Here is a 16,752-nt window from a genome sequence, read left to right as displayed (position 1 = left end):
AAAACATTGTATTAATACATGTATGCACATGTGTAGTGTTATTGCCATCTCTAAGCCAAGCCCTACATATTACGACCGAGAAACGTACATTTATATCGGTCAATGTGAATTGCGCTACAAGCAGTCTGAATCACTAATCAGGTCGAGTAACTTCAGTGACTTTTTATCGAAGTGTCTTACGAAGGATCCTGCCAGTAGACCGCCTGCCAGTGATCTCTTGGCACACCCCTTCATTGCCAGCTCTACTGACAACAGGCCTCTCAGGGTACTCTATCAGGTATGTCAATTAATTAGTATCACTTGTTTGGACAGTATGTGTGGGCTTTCCTGTTTAGGATAGGGAGGGATATCAAGTTACCGGTCAGTGCTTCAAAGAAGAACTTTATCAGTATATGCTATATTGTGTGATTAGTTGGATGTATATGTACTCACTATGTAACATACAAGCGTGTTTACATGGTGTACCATTCCATCCCATTCTGCTTTTTACAGGAGGTGAAATCGGAAGTGCAGGAGACAGTAGAGGACCTCCCTGAGGATGCTGATTTGCTGCACGACCCTGAGCACATGGAGGAGACTATCTCAGCCTCCTCTCGAACCCCCTCTGTTGGGGAAATCAGCACCCTTTCTCCCACTGACACAGAGCGATCTCTAGGTGGGTTTAGCCATACCGCTATACAACGTATGGGAACTTATCCATTACATCATAATCGAGTCCACAATGTGAATCGTTTTATAATTCAATTTGGGCAGCGTTCAGTTGACTTTTCTATTGCACTGCTCATCCTGCATTACGTCTGTATATTGCTTAATACGATGTATGTTCTTGATAGTTTTAAATGTAACTCTATAGCTACCCCAACAAATGTTGGACCTGTTGCTGAAGTTGCCTCTCCTGAGCCTAATGAGTCTGGTCACACTGGAAGTAGTATTCATGATGAGGCCCAGAGGAATGGCAAGCTCTCTACTACCAGTTCAACATCTGATATTGCTGGTTCCGATAGGAAAAAACCCAGCATATCTGCGGAAGAGGCATCTATTAACTCAGAAGCTAGCGGACCAGAGGAGACAATCTCAAAGGTGAGCATGTATAGGATCTCTATACATACGTACCATACATTTCTGAATCAGTGAAAGTTCTTTTTTGGAAGTTCCGAGTTACATGAACATTTGTTTCGCCCTATTCATAGGATCAAAAATATGCTACGCTGTCCCGAGTACGTAAGTTCAAGGTGGATGGGCAGGTCATTCAGTCAACCACTAAGAAGATCATAAATGTGGGGGAGGGCAACAAAACTCTGAGGGATAACAAGAAGTACAATGATATGAGGTCAGTTGTAAACACAAGCACATTCCAAAAATACTTAGAACGAGTAGTTCTATCTAGGCAGAGTATATACACATCTACACTTGTTACTAATTCATGATGTGCAGCAGATTTTTAGTAGAACCTTTATTATGTAATCCGCCATCTAGATAAGTAAAAATCAGGTGAATTGAAAAAGGATAAACCACGCCTATTTCTGCACGTAGACACACACATACAAAAAGTAGACTGGTCAAACTCTTTGTGTGCACCGTTTGCCACGATATTTGTATCAACTCAAGTGGCTACACCGCGTGTAGTTACCACAGCAAGATATTAATTTGCAACGATGAATAACACGTGATGCTTACCACTAAAGACATACATGTAGCATGCAGGTTGTCAACTTGAGTATAGCTACATGTAGTAAGGTAGAGTTTTATGGTAGTCTACATGCTAAATCCGTCAAAGTATCAATTACGTGTATTAGACTATCGTATAGCGAGTAATTTTCGGGGGCAAAATATTTGTGGTGGTTCAGCAATATTGAGACATTTCGTGGGTAATATTTTCGTGGTTGGAGCTTGCACTGCAGGTAAATGTAAGCAAGGTTACTTCATTCGTGGGTAAAATATTTGCGGTCATACCTTCAACCACGAAAACCACGAATATTTTGCCCCACGAAAATTACCCTCTATACGGTACCAGTAGTACATGAATATTCATGTACTCCTGACGGTACTTAGAGTCGTATCTGATATGCTGACTGCATGTGTAACACAAATCACTACACGGAGTTTGACCAGTGTATTTTTCGCTTGCAAAAATGGCTGGCTTGCGAGTTTAACCCCTTTCATAGCTGGTAGTTGAACTCTGACCCTGTTGTAGAGGATTTTGTTCAATCCGGAAAATTGAGACTCTACTGTATTACGTCAATTTTCATCTACAATCTACATGCACACATGTCTTAATTATCTTATTATGTACCTTGATTTAAGGTGTATGTTCTTACCGTAGCAGCTAATTAATGTATACGTACATATACAGTAGACTCTCGCTAATCTGGCTCTCTGAATTACGTCACCTCGATATACCGGTCATTTCATTTGACACAGATTGCTAGCTAGATCATTACTGCACAAACCCGCCCTGAAACGCGCCCACATCGCTGTTCCGTATACTGGTCAGTTCTGACAGTCCCAAACCAGCTTCTTAATGTATTTTTATACGTATAGTACACTGTATGGGTGTGGTTTGGCAAATGAAAATTGGATTAGACTCGAATAGAAAGCAAAATGATTCGAGACAGAACTGCTAAATTAGGACCACGAATTAGCCGCAGCCACTTTTTGAAATGTGGCCAAACTGCACTGTCACAAGGGTGACCGGATTAACGGAGCCTACTGTAGTAGCTGGTTACATTATAATGATGCTTGTCTTCATACTGTACATGTACAGGAAGCAGGATTTCCGAGAGCTAAAGCAGCTGCAACGAGAGGAGATGAAAGAGTCCATCGTGTTTTACGGTAAGATCAAGGTGGACAAGGAGGCTCAGGAGAGAAAATTCGACAATGAGATGCAGGTATGTGTGAAAGCTACAATGGATCATCGTCTGTTCATAACATTTTATTATATGCTAGGTAAGCCTAGCCTCGATTACAGCCACGAAGAAAAAGGCGGCCTGGTATACCTTGTATGCGCATACGTGTACATTACCCCAAAAAAGGGGTAATCCGTGTATTTGTGGATACTGTCAGTAAAATAAACCTATTTGTATTCTGAAGTTACAGTCCGTTACATAGAACTTATTTAGAAGTACATGTATTGTGCAAAGATGACTGAGTTCTTACGCCCTTTATTGTATCAAGCCAAGTCTCTACTTAACGACATCCTACACTGTAAGGCTACAGATGTTATAGGAAAGGCATGGTGTGTTCCTGTGGGTCCCTAATGAGGCGGTAATATGGACCAGGCAAGTCTTATGCTACCTGCTACCAAATCTTGCTTTATGTTCGACAAGAAGTCATTGCTGAAGATAAAGAAGCTAATGATCACTCCTGAAAGCTTTTGACTTGACACTCAGGAAGTTATTCACTCAAGATCGATCTACTGATGTATTAACGAGTCCACCACTCTTCCTAGCTGGCAGCTCTAGCTGTCTGGGAGGCTTTCTTGAACTGTCTCTTTGATAAACAGAGCTAGAAGAAGCAACACTGCTGCAGCATAATTATTCTACTTTGATTAGTGTCTCTGAAAGCTGCCATTGTGGTTACATTGTCATACGTATTTTGTAACTTTGTCCGGTTTTTTACAATTTGTATGATGAAATTGCTGTTAATTATTTCGCGCATGCGCCTACAAGGTATACCAGGCCGCCTTTTTCTTCGTGGCTGGAATCGAGGCTAGGTAAGCCTTGCTCTACAAGTCTTCTTTTGTTATTACCTCCTACCCCTCTCGTATTTTATCTTATTGACCTGAGCCTGCGAAAAAGGCCGCGTATGTCATGTACATGTAGTTGTATGTTTATCATATAGATCATGCGTACCGTACCGTCAGGAGTTCATGTACCGTATAGCGGGTTATTTTCGAGGCACTAAATATATGCGAATGCTCAAACTAAACTTTAGCGGATTTTATTTTCGAGAATAGAGGTTCAAATGACCACACCCCTACACTAGAGTGGTTTTGAATACCGGATTTAAACCGTGATTCCCAACTTTTGATTGAGGTTCAGGGTTAATCTACGAAAACTGGTAGTGCCTCGAAAATAACCAGCTACCGTATCACTCGTATCACTAGAATATTTTGCTGGTGAAAACCTTTGCGAATGAGCCAAATCAGCTGAAAATTTGACCATAATATCTTTGCGATTTAACTATTGCGTTCTGGCAAAGATTAAATCGTGTGTATTTACTAGTAATAATTTGAGTTTTGTGATTGCGAATTGATCAACCTTGCAAAGTTTGCATATGTTTGATGCTCACGAAACATTCTAGTAATAATTATGGTATATTATGGTATTACATGTACATGTAGCACTTGACTTAGACTTACATGCATGTACGTGTACTGTCTTTTTTTAATCACTCCAGGAGCTTGAAAAGCGTTATGAGATTGAATTGGAGGCCATGAACAAGAGACAAAAGAAAGAGATTGACTCCCAGGAGAGTCACCATATCCAACAGTTCAGGAGCAGAGGGAAATTGCTCAAAAATCAACAGGTAATAAAGCTCAGAGCTACGTACTTCTTACTTAAGGTATCCAACATACATTACAAGTAATGCACCTATTCCTTCTTTCGACTACAGAGCAAGGATATGAAACGGTACAAAGAAAATCAGAAGGAAGAGGAGAAACTAGCACTCAGAACAGTGGAGGTGTCCGTCACTTTAAGATCTGACAGAAAGAGAGCACTCAACGAAGCCAAGGCTGACATATCAGGAAAGAGACAACGGAAGGTAAGTATACATGTCCTGGTGTCACACAGTATTACACGTACATGTATATTATTTGGTAACTGCCTGTTTTTAGGCAAATCTCAAGAAGTTAGATATAGTAGGAATGCACCGCGGGTGCTGATGCCTCGGTGGATGTGTCAAAGCTAAAGCTACTAGCTAATATTGCTACATAAATTATGATAAACATTTTTGCATATGGCTATTAATAATTACAGGGGAAATTTAAAGAGTGGGAAATGATCGATCATAATAATTATTGCTAAAGGATGCTAAAAGTACAGAGTCTAAAATTAATGGCTGCTGCATCAGTGTACAGCCTTGCAGCTCTTTTCTCACTCTTGGAGCTACCAATAGCTAGTGTTCTAGTCCAGAGCTAACTATTTAGTAGAGTAGCAACACTCCATGGACAAGTTTTGCTACGCACTCTTCTGAAAAGGCTGCAATGGCATTCAAACTAGGCATATCTCGAGAACGAAGCATTATTTTGCAAATCCAAACTAAAATCCAAGAAAATCTTACTAGAAGCCTATAGAAACTCTTACTTGCAGTTCATTGATCCTTCAGCAGCTGTAGCAGTCTACACAGACACAGACACACACACACTACCGTATACCTCGCTTGCGCACGTGCACCGAGGCATAATAACAGTCATGGCATTCAACCATGCGTCAACGACCAGAATGACTGACCAACAACAACATCTTCGTTGCAGGATCAGGATTTCTCAGGGAAGCAGGCCAGAGAAATGGAGATAGAATTAAAAAAAATACTCGATGAGCAGAAAGATGAGAGAAAAACACTGGAAATGAGGTTCCTGGATGCTAGGCAGGATCTTAGACGAAGTGAGCTTATAAATCTCTCTTGCTGTAACATCATAGTTGTCAATACTACGTGTAATACTGTGATAAGTATAAAGTATGAGGCATTCACATCTACAGGCCACACAAGTTCTCTGTGGGAGATGGAACAACGACAGAAGCAGGACAGGCACCAATTACTCAAGCAACAAGTCAGAGAAGCTTTCCACATGCAGCGCCATCAAATGCATGCCAGACACCAAAAGGTACAGTTTTAATGAAAAGGCTTCTCATCACAACCTGTCATTTCATTGATTGTATTTCTGTACATAATTATGCCTTCTTTAGGAAATTGAACTTCAAGCACGTAGAGATCAATTTAGGTTGGAAGAGCTAAGGCAGGAGCAAATTCTGCAAAAGAGACAACTTCCTAAAAAACTGAAGAGTGATCACAAGGCCCAGGTAAATGAACTAAGAAAAGCCATCAGGAACAAGAAGGCAGCAAATGACAAGGAAAAATTCCGACAACTAGATGAACAGTATGTGAAGAGATCACAGCTGGAGACAGAACTCATGAACGAGAAGCATGAGAGAGAACTTGAGACTCTAAAGGCGGAATTAGAAGCCAACATGCGAGAACTACAGGAAATTCAGGTACATGCCAATGCTGTTGTGAAGGTTGCGTTTTTGCCCTAATTTCTGTATCTTTTATTGGTTACCCATTGTATGACATACAACAATGTATAATTATTAAGGCCAATATGATTGTTAGATACACTGTATCCGTGCCATTAACCAAAATTACTCTTGTCTGTGCAGTATGAGAAAAAGATGCAGCTGACTCAGCAAGAGACTAACAAAATCAAACAGAGGGATGAACAGCACACTCAAGAGCTCAGAGAATGGAGAAGTGAATTGGGGAAAAGGAAACAGGTTAGTGTGTACATCTCAGTTTTTACACTATATACATGTATGTACTTTTCTTACCAGAAACTGGAAGATGAGTTCCGTCGAGTTCGTGAAGAACAAGAGAGGTTCTTTTCTGAAGACCGTGCCCTACCCATGTCCCTGAAGACATCTTTCTCTCTTCCCCAAGTGTCTCGTGAGCAACGTGCCTTACGTACCACCAGCTTGCCGTCACAACCAGCCCACTGGGCAACACCACCACCAGGCCAGAGCATAGAGAGACAATCATCGCTCAACACTCTAGATGAGGTAGTACTTGGATTGCCGACCATGGAAGACCTGGTTGACAATTCTTAGCCAATTGAAGCACATTACATTCCTATTGCATGCATTGTACACAGTACAGAAGACTGGCACTTTTTTTAGCTAATTACTTTTGTGTCTTTTATGTGCACCAATAATATTATGTCGATCATTACCAAATAAAATTAATTATGAACTTTGACCTTTCAAATGGACCTTGTACCTCTTGTAATTACCGTATTCACCCGAATTACCGGGACACTTCGGACTTACGTAATTTTTTTCATTCTATATTAAGGAACAACAGGAAATGTAAATATTTTTAGACGTCCTGATCTAATTAGAACAAAAAAGAGCATGTTAGCTCGATAGAGACTCAAAACTCTTAGAAACTCTCTGGATTCTACTCTCTGGCACCGTAATATGTCACTGACGGTTGAAGACACCTTTGTAGACATGGAACACGCGTACACAGCTTCTAAACTGCACGAAATACATTTTAGCTGCAGAGCTAGCCTCGGCCTGGAATCGAGGCCGTGTACATACCTTAAATGGGGAAATATTCGTTCTAATTACTACAGGACACCAGGGACACTTCGACTTTAACGTAATTTTTCTTGCTCTATTCCAAGGGACACTGCAAGCCATAATTATTTTTTTGTGTCCCGGTAATTCGGGTGAATACGGTAATATCTCTATCTATGGGTACGTATGTTCCTCCTCGACCTGCTGGGAATATTCTGCAGGAAGAACAAACTATAGTACCAGTAGCCACACTGCTACCACTCGTTTCATCCCAGATGTGCTGGGAATGAGTGCATAGGTGAGTTGAAACCCTCAATACCCTGCTGTTTTTGTTCGGTAGACTCGAAAGCCGTCACTGTTGCACAGTGAATAGTATTGTTCAATTGCAGGTAAAACCATATGCAGTATTCACCAATTAATCCTCCAGTGTCGTGTGGAAGAGCATGTGCATGGGATCACTTAAATTTTAATGATATTCATTAAATCAATCAGGAAATGCCGAATCGAAACCAAAGACAAAGAGAACAGTGGAAGGTTTATAGTAATTATTGTCATTACTGCCTAGCTGTCTTTATCAGGTTGCAAGCCTAATGCATGTACTGGCAATTTTCGTGGTTGAATCCCTGAGTACGAATATTTACCCACGAATGAAGCACCGTTACCTGCAGTGCACATAACGAACTGCACGAATAATTATTCCTCAACCACAAATGTTTAACCCCCAGAAAATTACCTATACGCTTGTAGTTACAGCCCAATCACATTACTAGTATAGTATTATAGTAGTACGTAGCTTTGTATCTAATGCATTTATAATTATACCAATAGTAGATATCAGTTTGGAGATTAACCGAATGTAGCCACACCCAATTCCGTATTCCTAAAATGTGATATTCCTGAGCGTGACATACATATACAATACATACAAAGGTACAAATTAGATACGATGCAGTATTAGTTGCCTCATGCCAAGGCGCTCGGCAATAATTATCATTGAGTCTCAGTGTTATCTTTCTTACTTGAACCATAGATTGAAGAGTTAGAGGGATTGGAAACGGAGTGGTGCATGTGATGCTTTTACATTGAATCTGCAGTAGAGCTCTGCGTTACGCCCTATAAACGAAGCTATTAAGCAAAATTTTTGCCAGGTAACTCCCTCAAAATAAGAAAGTTGTGTTTCTTTGAGAATACGTCTAGTCCATGAGCCACGTGTAGTACTTGTTAATGGCTGACCACACCCAGTAAAAAGAGCATTCCAATGAAGTTATAATTATGTTCCCAAGGCTGTTTTAGAGCTAATGGAACATGTAGCGTGACTACTACTGTTTCCAATCCCTCTAACTCTTCAATCTATGGTTTTAACTGATCCAGAATGTTCACCTTCAGCCATTTTTTTGGCCACAGGACCTCGTTATGCAAAACTGATATTTTAAGGCCATGTCAAATTAATTTCCTGTTTCTCATCAGAACCAGAAATTGTAAGTGGAAATGCGCAACAAAACACAAGGATTTCTTTGTATTTGTAACCGGAATGACCATCATGTGATGCAATTTGGAGGTTGTATAAGGTGGCATATGACCCACTAACTTGCCTCTGCAATAACAAGAAGGAAAAGAGATATAGAGCTCTAGAGCTACAGTTTAAAATCTAGCACAGAGACACTTAGACAAATATTTAACTTTCTACGTGCATGTGAGAAACAGAGTTTAAAAGTTCAAGGTTCAAATTTCTTGTGTGCGTTTTGGGGCAGTTTCGTACGAGGGAGGTGACGAGAAACAGAAAATTAACTTGGTGTGTGGCCTAATACACTATTATGCTAAAAATAACTTGCAACCAACATTCAGAGCCAGTGAATAGCTAGGTTGGGGCGACACCAAACTATGCCTGCATGTATTATAGAGAAACAAGCCAACTGGCACTTGTATACATTCCTGATTTCACCTCACCTACCTAGGGTATAAGTATTTCATTTCCCTAAATATTTGCCAACCGGTTAATTAGGCTGACCCCCCCGAGGTAACTTGTATATGTACAACCCCTCGGGTTTTCATTATAGAAGGTGTGTTGTTGCCCGGTACAGAGTTTCCAGGAGCTAAAAGCTCGGAGATTAAGGGAGTGTGGTCACAACCGATGACAGGGTCTGTTAAGAAGAAAGTTCTACAAACAGGTTTGCAATGTCTATAGACCCAGTAGTCAGTTGACGGCACTAGGCTCAGTATGGCACTTAAAACATTGCTTGGTTGCAGAGACAGAGAGTGTTGCTGCTGATGGAGTGACATTCCTTGAACCTTGAATCTTCGATAAAGAAACGGAAACAAAACAATTTTGAGCAGGACATGGAGAAGAGATGGATTGAAGTAAAACTATTCCCAGATTTCAACTCTCAGCTTAGAGGGATGGATAAAAAGCAGAAATGCCGAAAAAGTTGGATGGCATATAAAGTTAATACTGATATCGCACCAGAATGTTACCTGGACAAATTTATTGAAAGAGGTCATTTTAAAGAAGCAGCCACTGTCAGTGACAAAGAGAATTTGCAACTAGATTTTCGCTTGTGTGAAATACTAAGGTAAAGTGTACCCATACGTTCTTTTACCAGATAATAATTATGATTTGATTTTTCTATTCAAAGGAGGAAGAAACAAAAAGAAATCAAGCTAGCTCTTCCAGGTACGTACCTGTGTGCATGTACACTGTCACAGCCTTGTTTTACAACTGTTAATCTGGTACAACGGTCATGGCCATTCCAACTTATTTTCTCTCCAGGTATCCACCCAAAGTACAAAGCAAACATTTGACACATATATGGCTGTGTGAGAATTAGTGTTGCTCCAGCTGGATCTAGTGGTTGTGACTGTTCTTTAATGTTTACATCAGCTGGCAACTGTGTTTGTCAATTGTTGTGTGAATGTGTGCACTAAGGAAGGCTCTGGCACACAGATGTCAGCTACACGATATGGATTTATCATTTCTGTGCTTGCACAACGTGTAAAGTGAAATCAGTTCTTGTTACTACATGTTTGCAAATTGTCTAAATTGAAATTGACATTTCGATATACGATGGCATGTGGCAATAGTGTGCCAAAATCTAAATTAATAATTAATACACCGAACTTAATTATGTAGAACTGTTTGAATGTGTTATAATTATACCAGATTACAGTGTTTATCCTAAAGCAGGGCAATACCACAAAAAGTATGTGTGCATGGTTATAATTATATAGCAAAGGACTGTCAAATTGCACTATAATTGATCCTGATAGCCTATACGCTTGTTTGCAGAGGTGTATATATATAAAACTCTATGCTAAAAATATTCGCCTACGGTGGAACATCTGCTCTGTCGCTTATATAGGACCGTCACCCCATATTTATTCAACTCCCCTGCTTATAGATATCTCTGGAGAAAAAATACTGAGGTTACCATATATACTCGGATTGAAAAAAATTGCCAGGAGAGCCCTATAGGACATTTTTGTTTCAGATCTTGTGCATTCTTAGGACTGAGGTGCAGCCCGTGTTAGGGTTATTAGTACAAATTGTACTGTACAGAAAAGTAAAAGATCACAGTAGGCCTCATTTGGCTTTTCTCTGCAAACCATTTCGCAAAAAATTAAACACAACTTACGATCAAAATAATTTTAGCGTAATAGGTGTCGGAAAAATAATCGGGGATAATTCAATTCCAGTTAGCAATTGAGATTACACTGCATGAGAGTCTTGATAATTAATAATGTCTTGTGTCAGTTGTGTGCTATATAATTATGTCTACGTCCAATTTGTCGGATAATCGGAATTTTTTGACACATTTTTCAAGAATAGATATGGTACATTTATCGGGGTCTAGATCACATGATTGTAATTGTTTGGTTGGTGTCTCACGAACTGTAGCGCAGTGTACAATGCCTAATCATAGAGAGAGGGGGATCCCCTGAAAATTAAACCTTACCGTATGGTACACACACAAATTTCCCCATTCCCTAATTATGTCGCCATTTTTTTATGCATGAAAATTAGAATACAACATACTTAACTAGGTAGATCGAGTTTGTAAAAAAAGCGAGTTACCGTCTGTACGATATAGATCTAACAGGATATAGAACATGTGGAACCTACAATGTGGACTTAACCTAACTCATGAGCCCACACTATTGTCACCACTATAGTAGTCACGCAGTTGGTTAGGGTATTTCATGACACATAACATAATTATGTACTATAGAATACAGCAACAATGTGTATCCTAAGTGAACCCACACTAAGACTTAGACAATGTACAAGTATTGAACACCACCAAATACAAAATACTTTACATGATCGCCACAAAATTGGTTGAGCTGTCCATATGTTGCATTGCACAACAATTCACTTATGTGTACAGTATCACATCCGTATGATGTATATACATGATTGCACCGGGCATGTGATTAGTCCAAGTATTTAAGCATGCAAGTTCTACAGCTCATAGTTATTAGGCATGTATGGAAGAGCAAAGCAGTGTGCTACCTAGGCTATATAGTGGCTCACAATTGAAATGAGCAATTCTATGCTAACTGATACTGTTGGATTAGCAACACCTCTTGGTAAAGAAGCTTCTCAGACGAAAGAATATCACTCAATTGAAGTGCATAAAGCACCATTGAAGAATAGATGCTGCAAAAATGTCATGTCGTATCGACAAAAAGCAACTATAGCTGAGCATCTAGTATACTTTTGTGCGCTGTCAACAGCATCCTACTTTGGAGTTGTGACTAGAATTTATTTGGGTGAGCTATCCCAGTGGAATGGAGTACCCTTATTCCATTCTCTCTATCCTGAAATTGTCGGTACAGCTATAATGGGATTTGTAGGATCTCATAAGAACCTTCTTGAGGATAATCACAAAGCAGTGTATCAGGCAATTGCCACGGGACTGTGTGGATCAATCACAACATTTTCCTCATGGAATTTAGAAGCAACAAATGTACTACTGCAAATTGACATATACCCAATTGATAATGTTGCTCGTGTTATCGCTTGGTTAACCATAATTCTTATTGGGTTTGGTATGCCAGTTGCAGCTTTGTACTTTGGAAAGCATCTTGCTCGATTGTCTCCATGGAATGATCATAAGCTGCCTCCAGCAGATACGAACACAGCTACAAAGAAGGTAGAAGGTGTTGTGTTTGTAATTGTGTGGTTAGTATTCACTGTTGTAGGTATAGTTGTCCCCTATGTGGTGAACAGATATGATCTACTCTTCAGTATCGTGCTTTCAGCATTGGGAACGTACATTCGATGGCAACTATCACCGTTAAACAAGGCATTTGAACATTTTCGTCTTGGTACATTCATTGTTAACATTTTCGGATCATGGGTTCTAGCTGCAGTTGCTGTTTCTATAAAGCATCTTGGAACAAATGAGCAAGATGTTGCACACCAGTTTTTAATTGGGCTTGGAACCGGATTTTGTGGCTGTTTAACAACTGTATCAACTTTTGCTGTTGAACTGACCATTCTGCCACTCAAAGATACCTACACATACGCTTTGTGTTCTATCTTCTTGGCACAAGTGGGATTAATAGTTGTCACAGGAACATATCACTGGGTAAATGCTAGTTAGCAATGTACGCAACTAACAAGAATAGGTATGTGTAAATAATGAGAACAACGTAATTAAGAATGTTCAGTTCACTTCAGGTTTTCATTGGTTCTGGTTGTGAAACTTTCTGTCCCAGCCTTTCTAGCTCTGCCCTGCAGTTACACAATATTACCACTACTCCATATCAACCACATGAGTTAGTTAATTAATTAATAGCAATGAACAATGCAGGATTTTAGGGCTTGTATACATGTAGGTACTGTATACATGTAGGTATAAGGGGATTACTGCGTACTCCTAATTTCAGAGGTTAGCTCCATGAACAGTAATTTGCTGCCTTCCTTAAGATGCAAAACTGGTATCTGTTCAAAAATAATACATTTGAACAGATACCAGTATTATAGGTCTACTCTAGCAGTAAATACCTCAATTGACATGAGAAATCATCTTCTACATTGTCATCATCCCAGTTGTCCTCCCAAAGTTGCTTGTCTGTGCCATCTTCCTCTCTTTCATCCCAATCTAGAGGAATACAGAGAATTGTTTATAACATCCATCATTTGCAAGGACAATTAACGGCAATTATCAGCAGCACTACATGGTCTTATATCCAAGTTTATCTGCATTTCCACTCAAAATTAATAATGGCCATTTAGAAACATCACCCAAAATTAATAGCACAACTCAGGGTCTCATCTAGTGGGAGAGAACTGAAGTGCAAACCCTTGGCGTTAATTTGAGGTTTAGTGAGTCTACAGTCTCGAGTCAAAGCCACGTGTACATCTAGGCCGACGTGCAGGCCTGTCGCTTTTATTTAACAGCAAAATCTGCCAAATTTAAAACTACTACCATATTGTGTTGAGGCTATCCATGGTACAAACACAGTGCTATCGCATCTAGGTGAGTAAACTCAGAATACACAGACAGACAGACAGACAGACAGACAGACTACTATAACCCGTGGCGCCGAGGGTTAACAATGACATCCATCACATTGGTGATTAACTCAACTAAGCCAAACATTTTGCAGCGCACTTAAGGTTACGATGCAGTGTTTGCTCATGAATTATTCATGAGTTTTTATTTTTTGTTTTTGTGAGAAAGGAAGATATTGTTTCTATTATTTTATGTGTCTATACTGTTGCACTACTCATAAGTAACTATTACAGCGCTTGCTAGCTATCAATACGCTAACTAGATGGCAACAAATTTACCACAAAAATCGTGTGGTCATTGCCGATTTTAGTCGTCAAAAACTAGACAAAGAAAGACTCTAACAAGAACTAAACAGTGACCTACCAGCAGTTTATGATATTCCTGAGGGCGGCTCGAAGAGTTCTTGGTCCTATCTATCTACAAACTGAAGAAAAATACCATAGTTTATTAGCTAGTCGGCTATTTTTCCATATTTTTCGATTTCTACACGAGCTAACTCGATGACTGTTCATTGTTTTGAAGAAATTGTTTCGAGCCGCCCTGCCCCTTTCCTCCTTTAAATAGATAATTGCCTTACTGGCAAAGAGCATGCAATATCTAGCATACAAGACAAGCTTGATTTACTACTGATAATTACTGCGTGGGCGAACACTGCATCGTAACCTTAATGCGCGCCCAAACCTTCCCCCCAAACTTTTTATCCTAGATCCCCTGCAACTTGTTTTCCATACCGCCGTAGTTATGGCAACATTTCCAAATCTAGAGGTTGATTCTTTGAAGGCACAAATTATTGTTGAAGATCTTATGTAAACATAGGATGCATCTAGCCTAGAGATGGTCATTTTGACCTCCAAACAGGATGCGATATTGGTAATGTAGCCAAACAACGATCCTCTGAAACCTCGATTATCCGGATGAAAGATTCGACAAATTTTGAATAGTAAACACCTACTCGCACATGCGCATTAAGTGCCTACGTTGTTGGAAAGATATGTCGTTGCAGATAGCAGAAGCAGTATGTATAGCTTGCTACTTAGTTCTGTTTACTGAATATGACAACTGCATTATGTCTAATGGACATTGTTTGCTGATTTGCATGCAGAGGCTCTTGAATTATTGAATGGGCATTACTCATTCTGGTATCCAAATATTTTAGCCATCCGGATGAGGCTCAGGGTGGGGACACCAGGTGTTCGGATCAACTGTTACAGTACCTAGATTACTAGATCGAGAAACACAAAACTGCACTAGAGGTTAGAACATTTCCTAGATAGAGGGTGTTGCATATTTGGAGGGTCGAAATTGTTTTGCGCTACAATGACAATACCACTTTTTTTCTAATTAAAGATCCCCAAAAATAATTACGATTATCCAGTTGAACATGAATATAATTCCAGTTCTGGCGCTTGCCGTAGTGCTTAACATAAGAACACAAAGTAATAGATGGCTACCGTATGCGATCGTACCTTCTATCTTCTAATTACCGCACCGCTCTTTAAATAGCACGTACCAGCAAAACCCAGATTGGAGTGTTGCCCAACCCCACGCAGTTGGTTGGACTCTGCCCAACTAACTCAGGCACAGTAATTCTTGTAAATATAAGGGGCCACTTTTTAATAATTATGTTGAGGCGCATTAGTAGCTAAGCGTGGCCCAACTGAGGTTGGATTGCATGGACTAGCCTCGATCCCATGCTCACTTCCTCTGGACTTGCTCTGCTGCATACTATGAATCTTATTATTCTCAAGTGGGTGTTAACTGACTTGATCACGTGGCTAAATCACAGCATAGTAATGATACTGCATTGTAGTTTTGCTATGTTAGCGGAAATATAACCAACCACATGAAAATGCTGCAATCTGATTGGCCGCCACTAGAACAAATCCAAGACAGGCTTGCAACCTGACTGCCTTTCTTAACGGAAGGCTTGGACCACGCCTGATTAGGGACGCATATACGTACTTAGAAGGAGGCTTTATTGATAAAGTACGGTAGACAGTAATACTAGTAATAATAATAATTTGTCTGACTGCCATGCGCGCGCACAGGGCTAACCTTCTGCTGGAAACTCTTCAAAGTCATCATCTTCTTCAAACAAGCTTTGCTCGGTCTTCGTGGGCTTAGATAAGCTGACACTGTCCTTGACTTTGCTGGAGAAAGATGTAGACGTAGACATCTTGCACCCTTCTTTATAATCTTGCACTCACCAGAGAAAAGGTCATAAGGTCAAAATTTCTCTGGCTGGGCGACCATGCCTATAGCTAGCCTCGATTCCAGGCCGCTGAACAAGGCGGCCTGGAATCGAGGCTAGCCTATAGCCTACTAGACTATGTTATGCATAGCCTCGAGACCAGGCCGATTAAAATACGGCCTGGTCTCTATTGCTGGGGGTGATAGTGCACATGCGCAAACTGAGTTCCCCAGAATCTGGGGAATTCGTTCACGTTAGTAAACCTTTGTATTAATTATACCGTAAACTAGTTTGTTACTAGTTTCTTTCCGTATTATTTTTAACAAATACTTGTCTCCTGTGGCTTTATGCCCTCTATTGTGTTGTCAAGAAGGCTTACACACTTGTCTAAAGCCAGAAGAGGTTCTCTACAATGGTCCTATGGTTGCATTTGGAAGCACAAAGTCAAAGACTTGCCATAGTCTGTCAGAAACCCTTTAAACTCTCTCCTGTGAAGCTGTGGCTTATATTCTCTATTGTGTTGTCGAGAAGGTTTGCACACTATTATGAAACCAAAAGAGGCTCACATCTACCTCTACGATGGTCCTATGGTTGCAGTTGGAAGCACAAAGTCAAAGACTTGCCATAGTCTGTCAGAAACCCAGTTCAAAACATCACGACCATCCAACATCATAGAGGTAGATGAGAGCCTCTTCTGGCTTCGTGTGCAAGCCTTCTCAACACAACACCATAGAGAAGGCCACAGCTA

General features: G+C 40.2%; 3 protein-coding genes across 14 annotated transcripts in view; 2 read left to right on the top strand and 1 right to left on the bottom strand.

The window, feature by feature from the left end:
* LOC135331186 (serine/threonine-protein kinase 10-like) overlaps positions 1-16,752 on the top strand; it is a 48,792-nt gene that overhangs the window by 3,246 nt on the left and 28,794 nt on the right. The window contains exons 8-25 of one of the 12 annotated variants that reach the window (XM_064526258.1): positions 142-277; positions 493-655; positions 854-1,080; positions 1,191-1,330; positions 2,765-2,888; positions 4,399-4,527; positions 4,615-4,764; positions 5,477-5,606; positions 5,703-5,827; positions 5,910-6,215; positions 6,381-6,494; positions 6,552-7,593; positions 7,685-7,829; positions 8,700-8,773; positions 9,377-9,463; positions 9,543-9,865; positions 9,929-9,966; positions 10,063-10,313. In XM_064526258.1, the coding sequence (XP_064382328.1) occupies positions 142-277; positions 493-655; positions 854-1,080; positions 1,191-1,330; positions 2,765-2,888; positions 4,399-4,527; positions 4,615-4,764; positions 5,477-5,606; positions 5,703-5,827; positions 5,910-6,215; positions 6,381-6,494; positions 6,552-6,824 (2,017 nt within the window). In that variant the 3' untranslated portion in view covers positions 6,825-7,593; positions 7,685-7,829; positions 8,700-8,773; ... (2 more) ...; positions 9,929-9,966; positions 10,063-10,313. Of the gene's footprint in view, positions 1-141; positions 278-492; positions 656-853; positions 1,081-1,190; positions 1,331-2,764; positions 2,889-4,398; positions 4,528-4,614; positions 4,765-5,476; positions 5,607-5,702; positions 5,828-5,909; positions 6,216-6,380; positions 6,495-6,551; positions 7,594-7,684; positions 9,464-9,542; positions 9,866-9,928; positions 9,967-10,062; positions 10,314-16,752 lie in introns of those variants that run through there. The other 11 variants (XM_064526262.1, XM_064526260.1, XM_064526261.1 and 8 more) reach the window with 11 other exon arrangements.
* On the top strand, positions 11,756-12,898 carry LOC135331192 (uncharacterized). The gene has a single exon (XM_064526272.1). The coding sequence runs from the start codon at positions 11,831-11,833 to the stop codon at positions 12,896-12,898; it is 1,068 nt and encodes a 355-aa protein (XP_064382342.1). The 5' UTR covers positions 11,756-11,830.
* On the bottom strand, positions 12,854-16,056 carry LOC135331198 (26S proteasome complex subunit SEM1-like). The gene is made up of 3 exons (XM_064526279.1): positions 15,869-16,056; positions 13,303-13,399; positions 12,854-13,029 (listed from the first exon to the last, which is right to left on the bottom strand). The coding sequence occupies exons 1-3, from the start codon at positions 15,987-15,989 to the stop codon at positions 12,972-12,974; spliced, it is 276 nt and encodes a 91-aa protein (XP_064382349.1). The 5' UTR covers positions 15,990-16,056; the 3' UTR covers positions 12,854-12,971.

The sequence above is a fragment of the Halichondria panicea genome, chromosome 2, assembly GCF_963675165.1.
Source record: "Halichondria panicea chromosome 2, odHalPani1.1, whole genome shotgun sequence".
Classification (NCBI taxonomy): Eukaryota; Metazoa; Porifera; class Demospongiae; order Suberitida; family Halichondriidae; genus Halichondria; species Halichondria panicea.
Note: the sequence above shows the minus strand (reverse complement) of the source record. Positions and strands in the feature narration are given on the sequence as shown.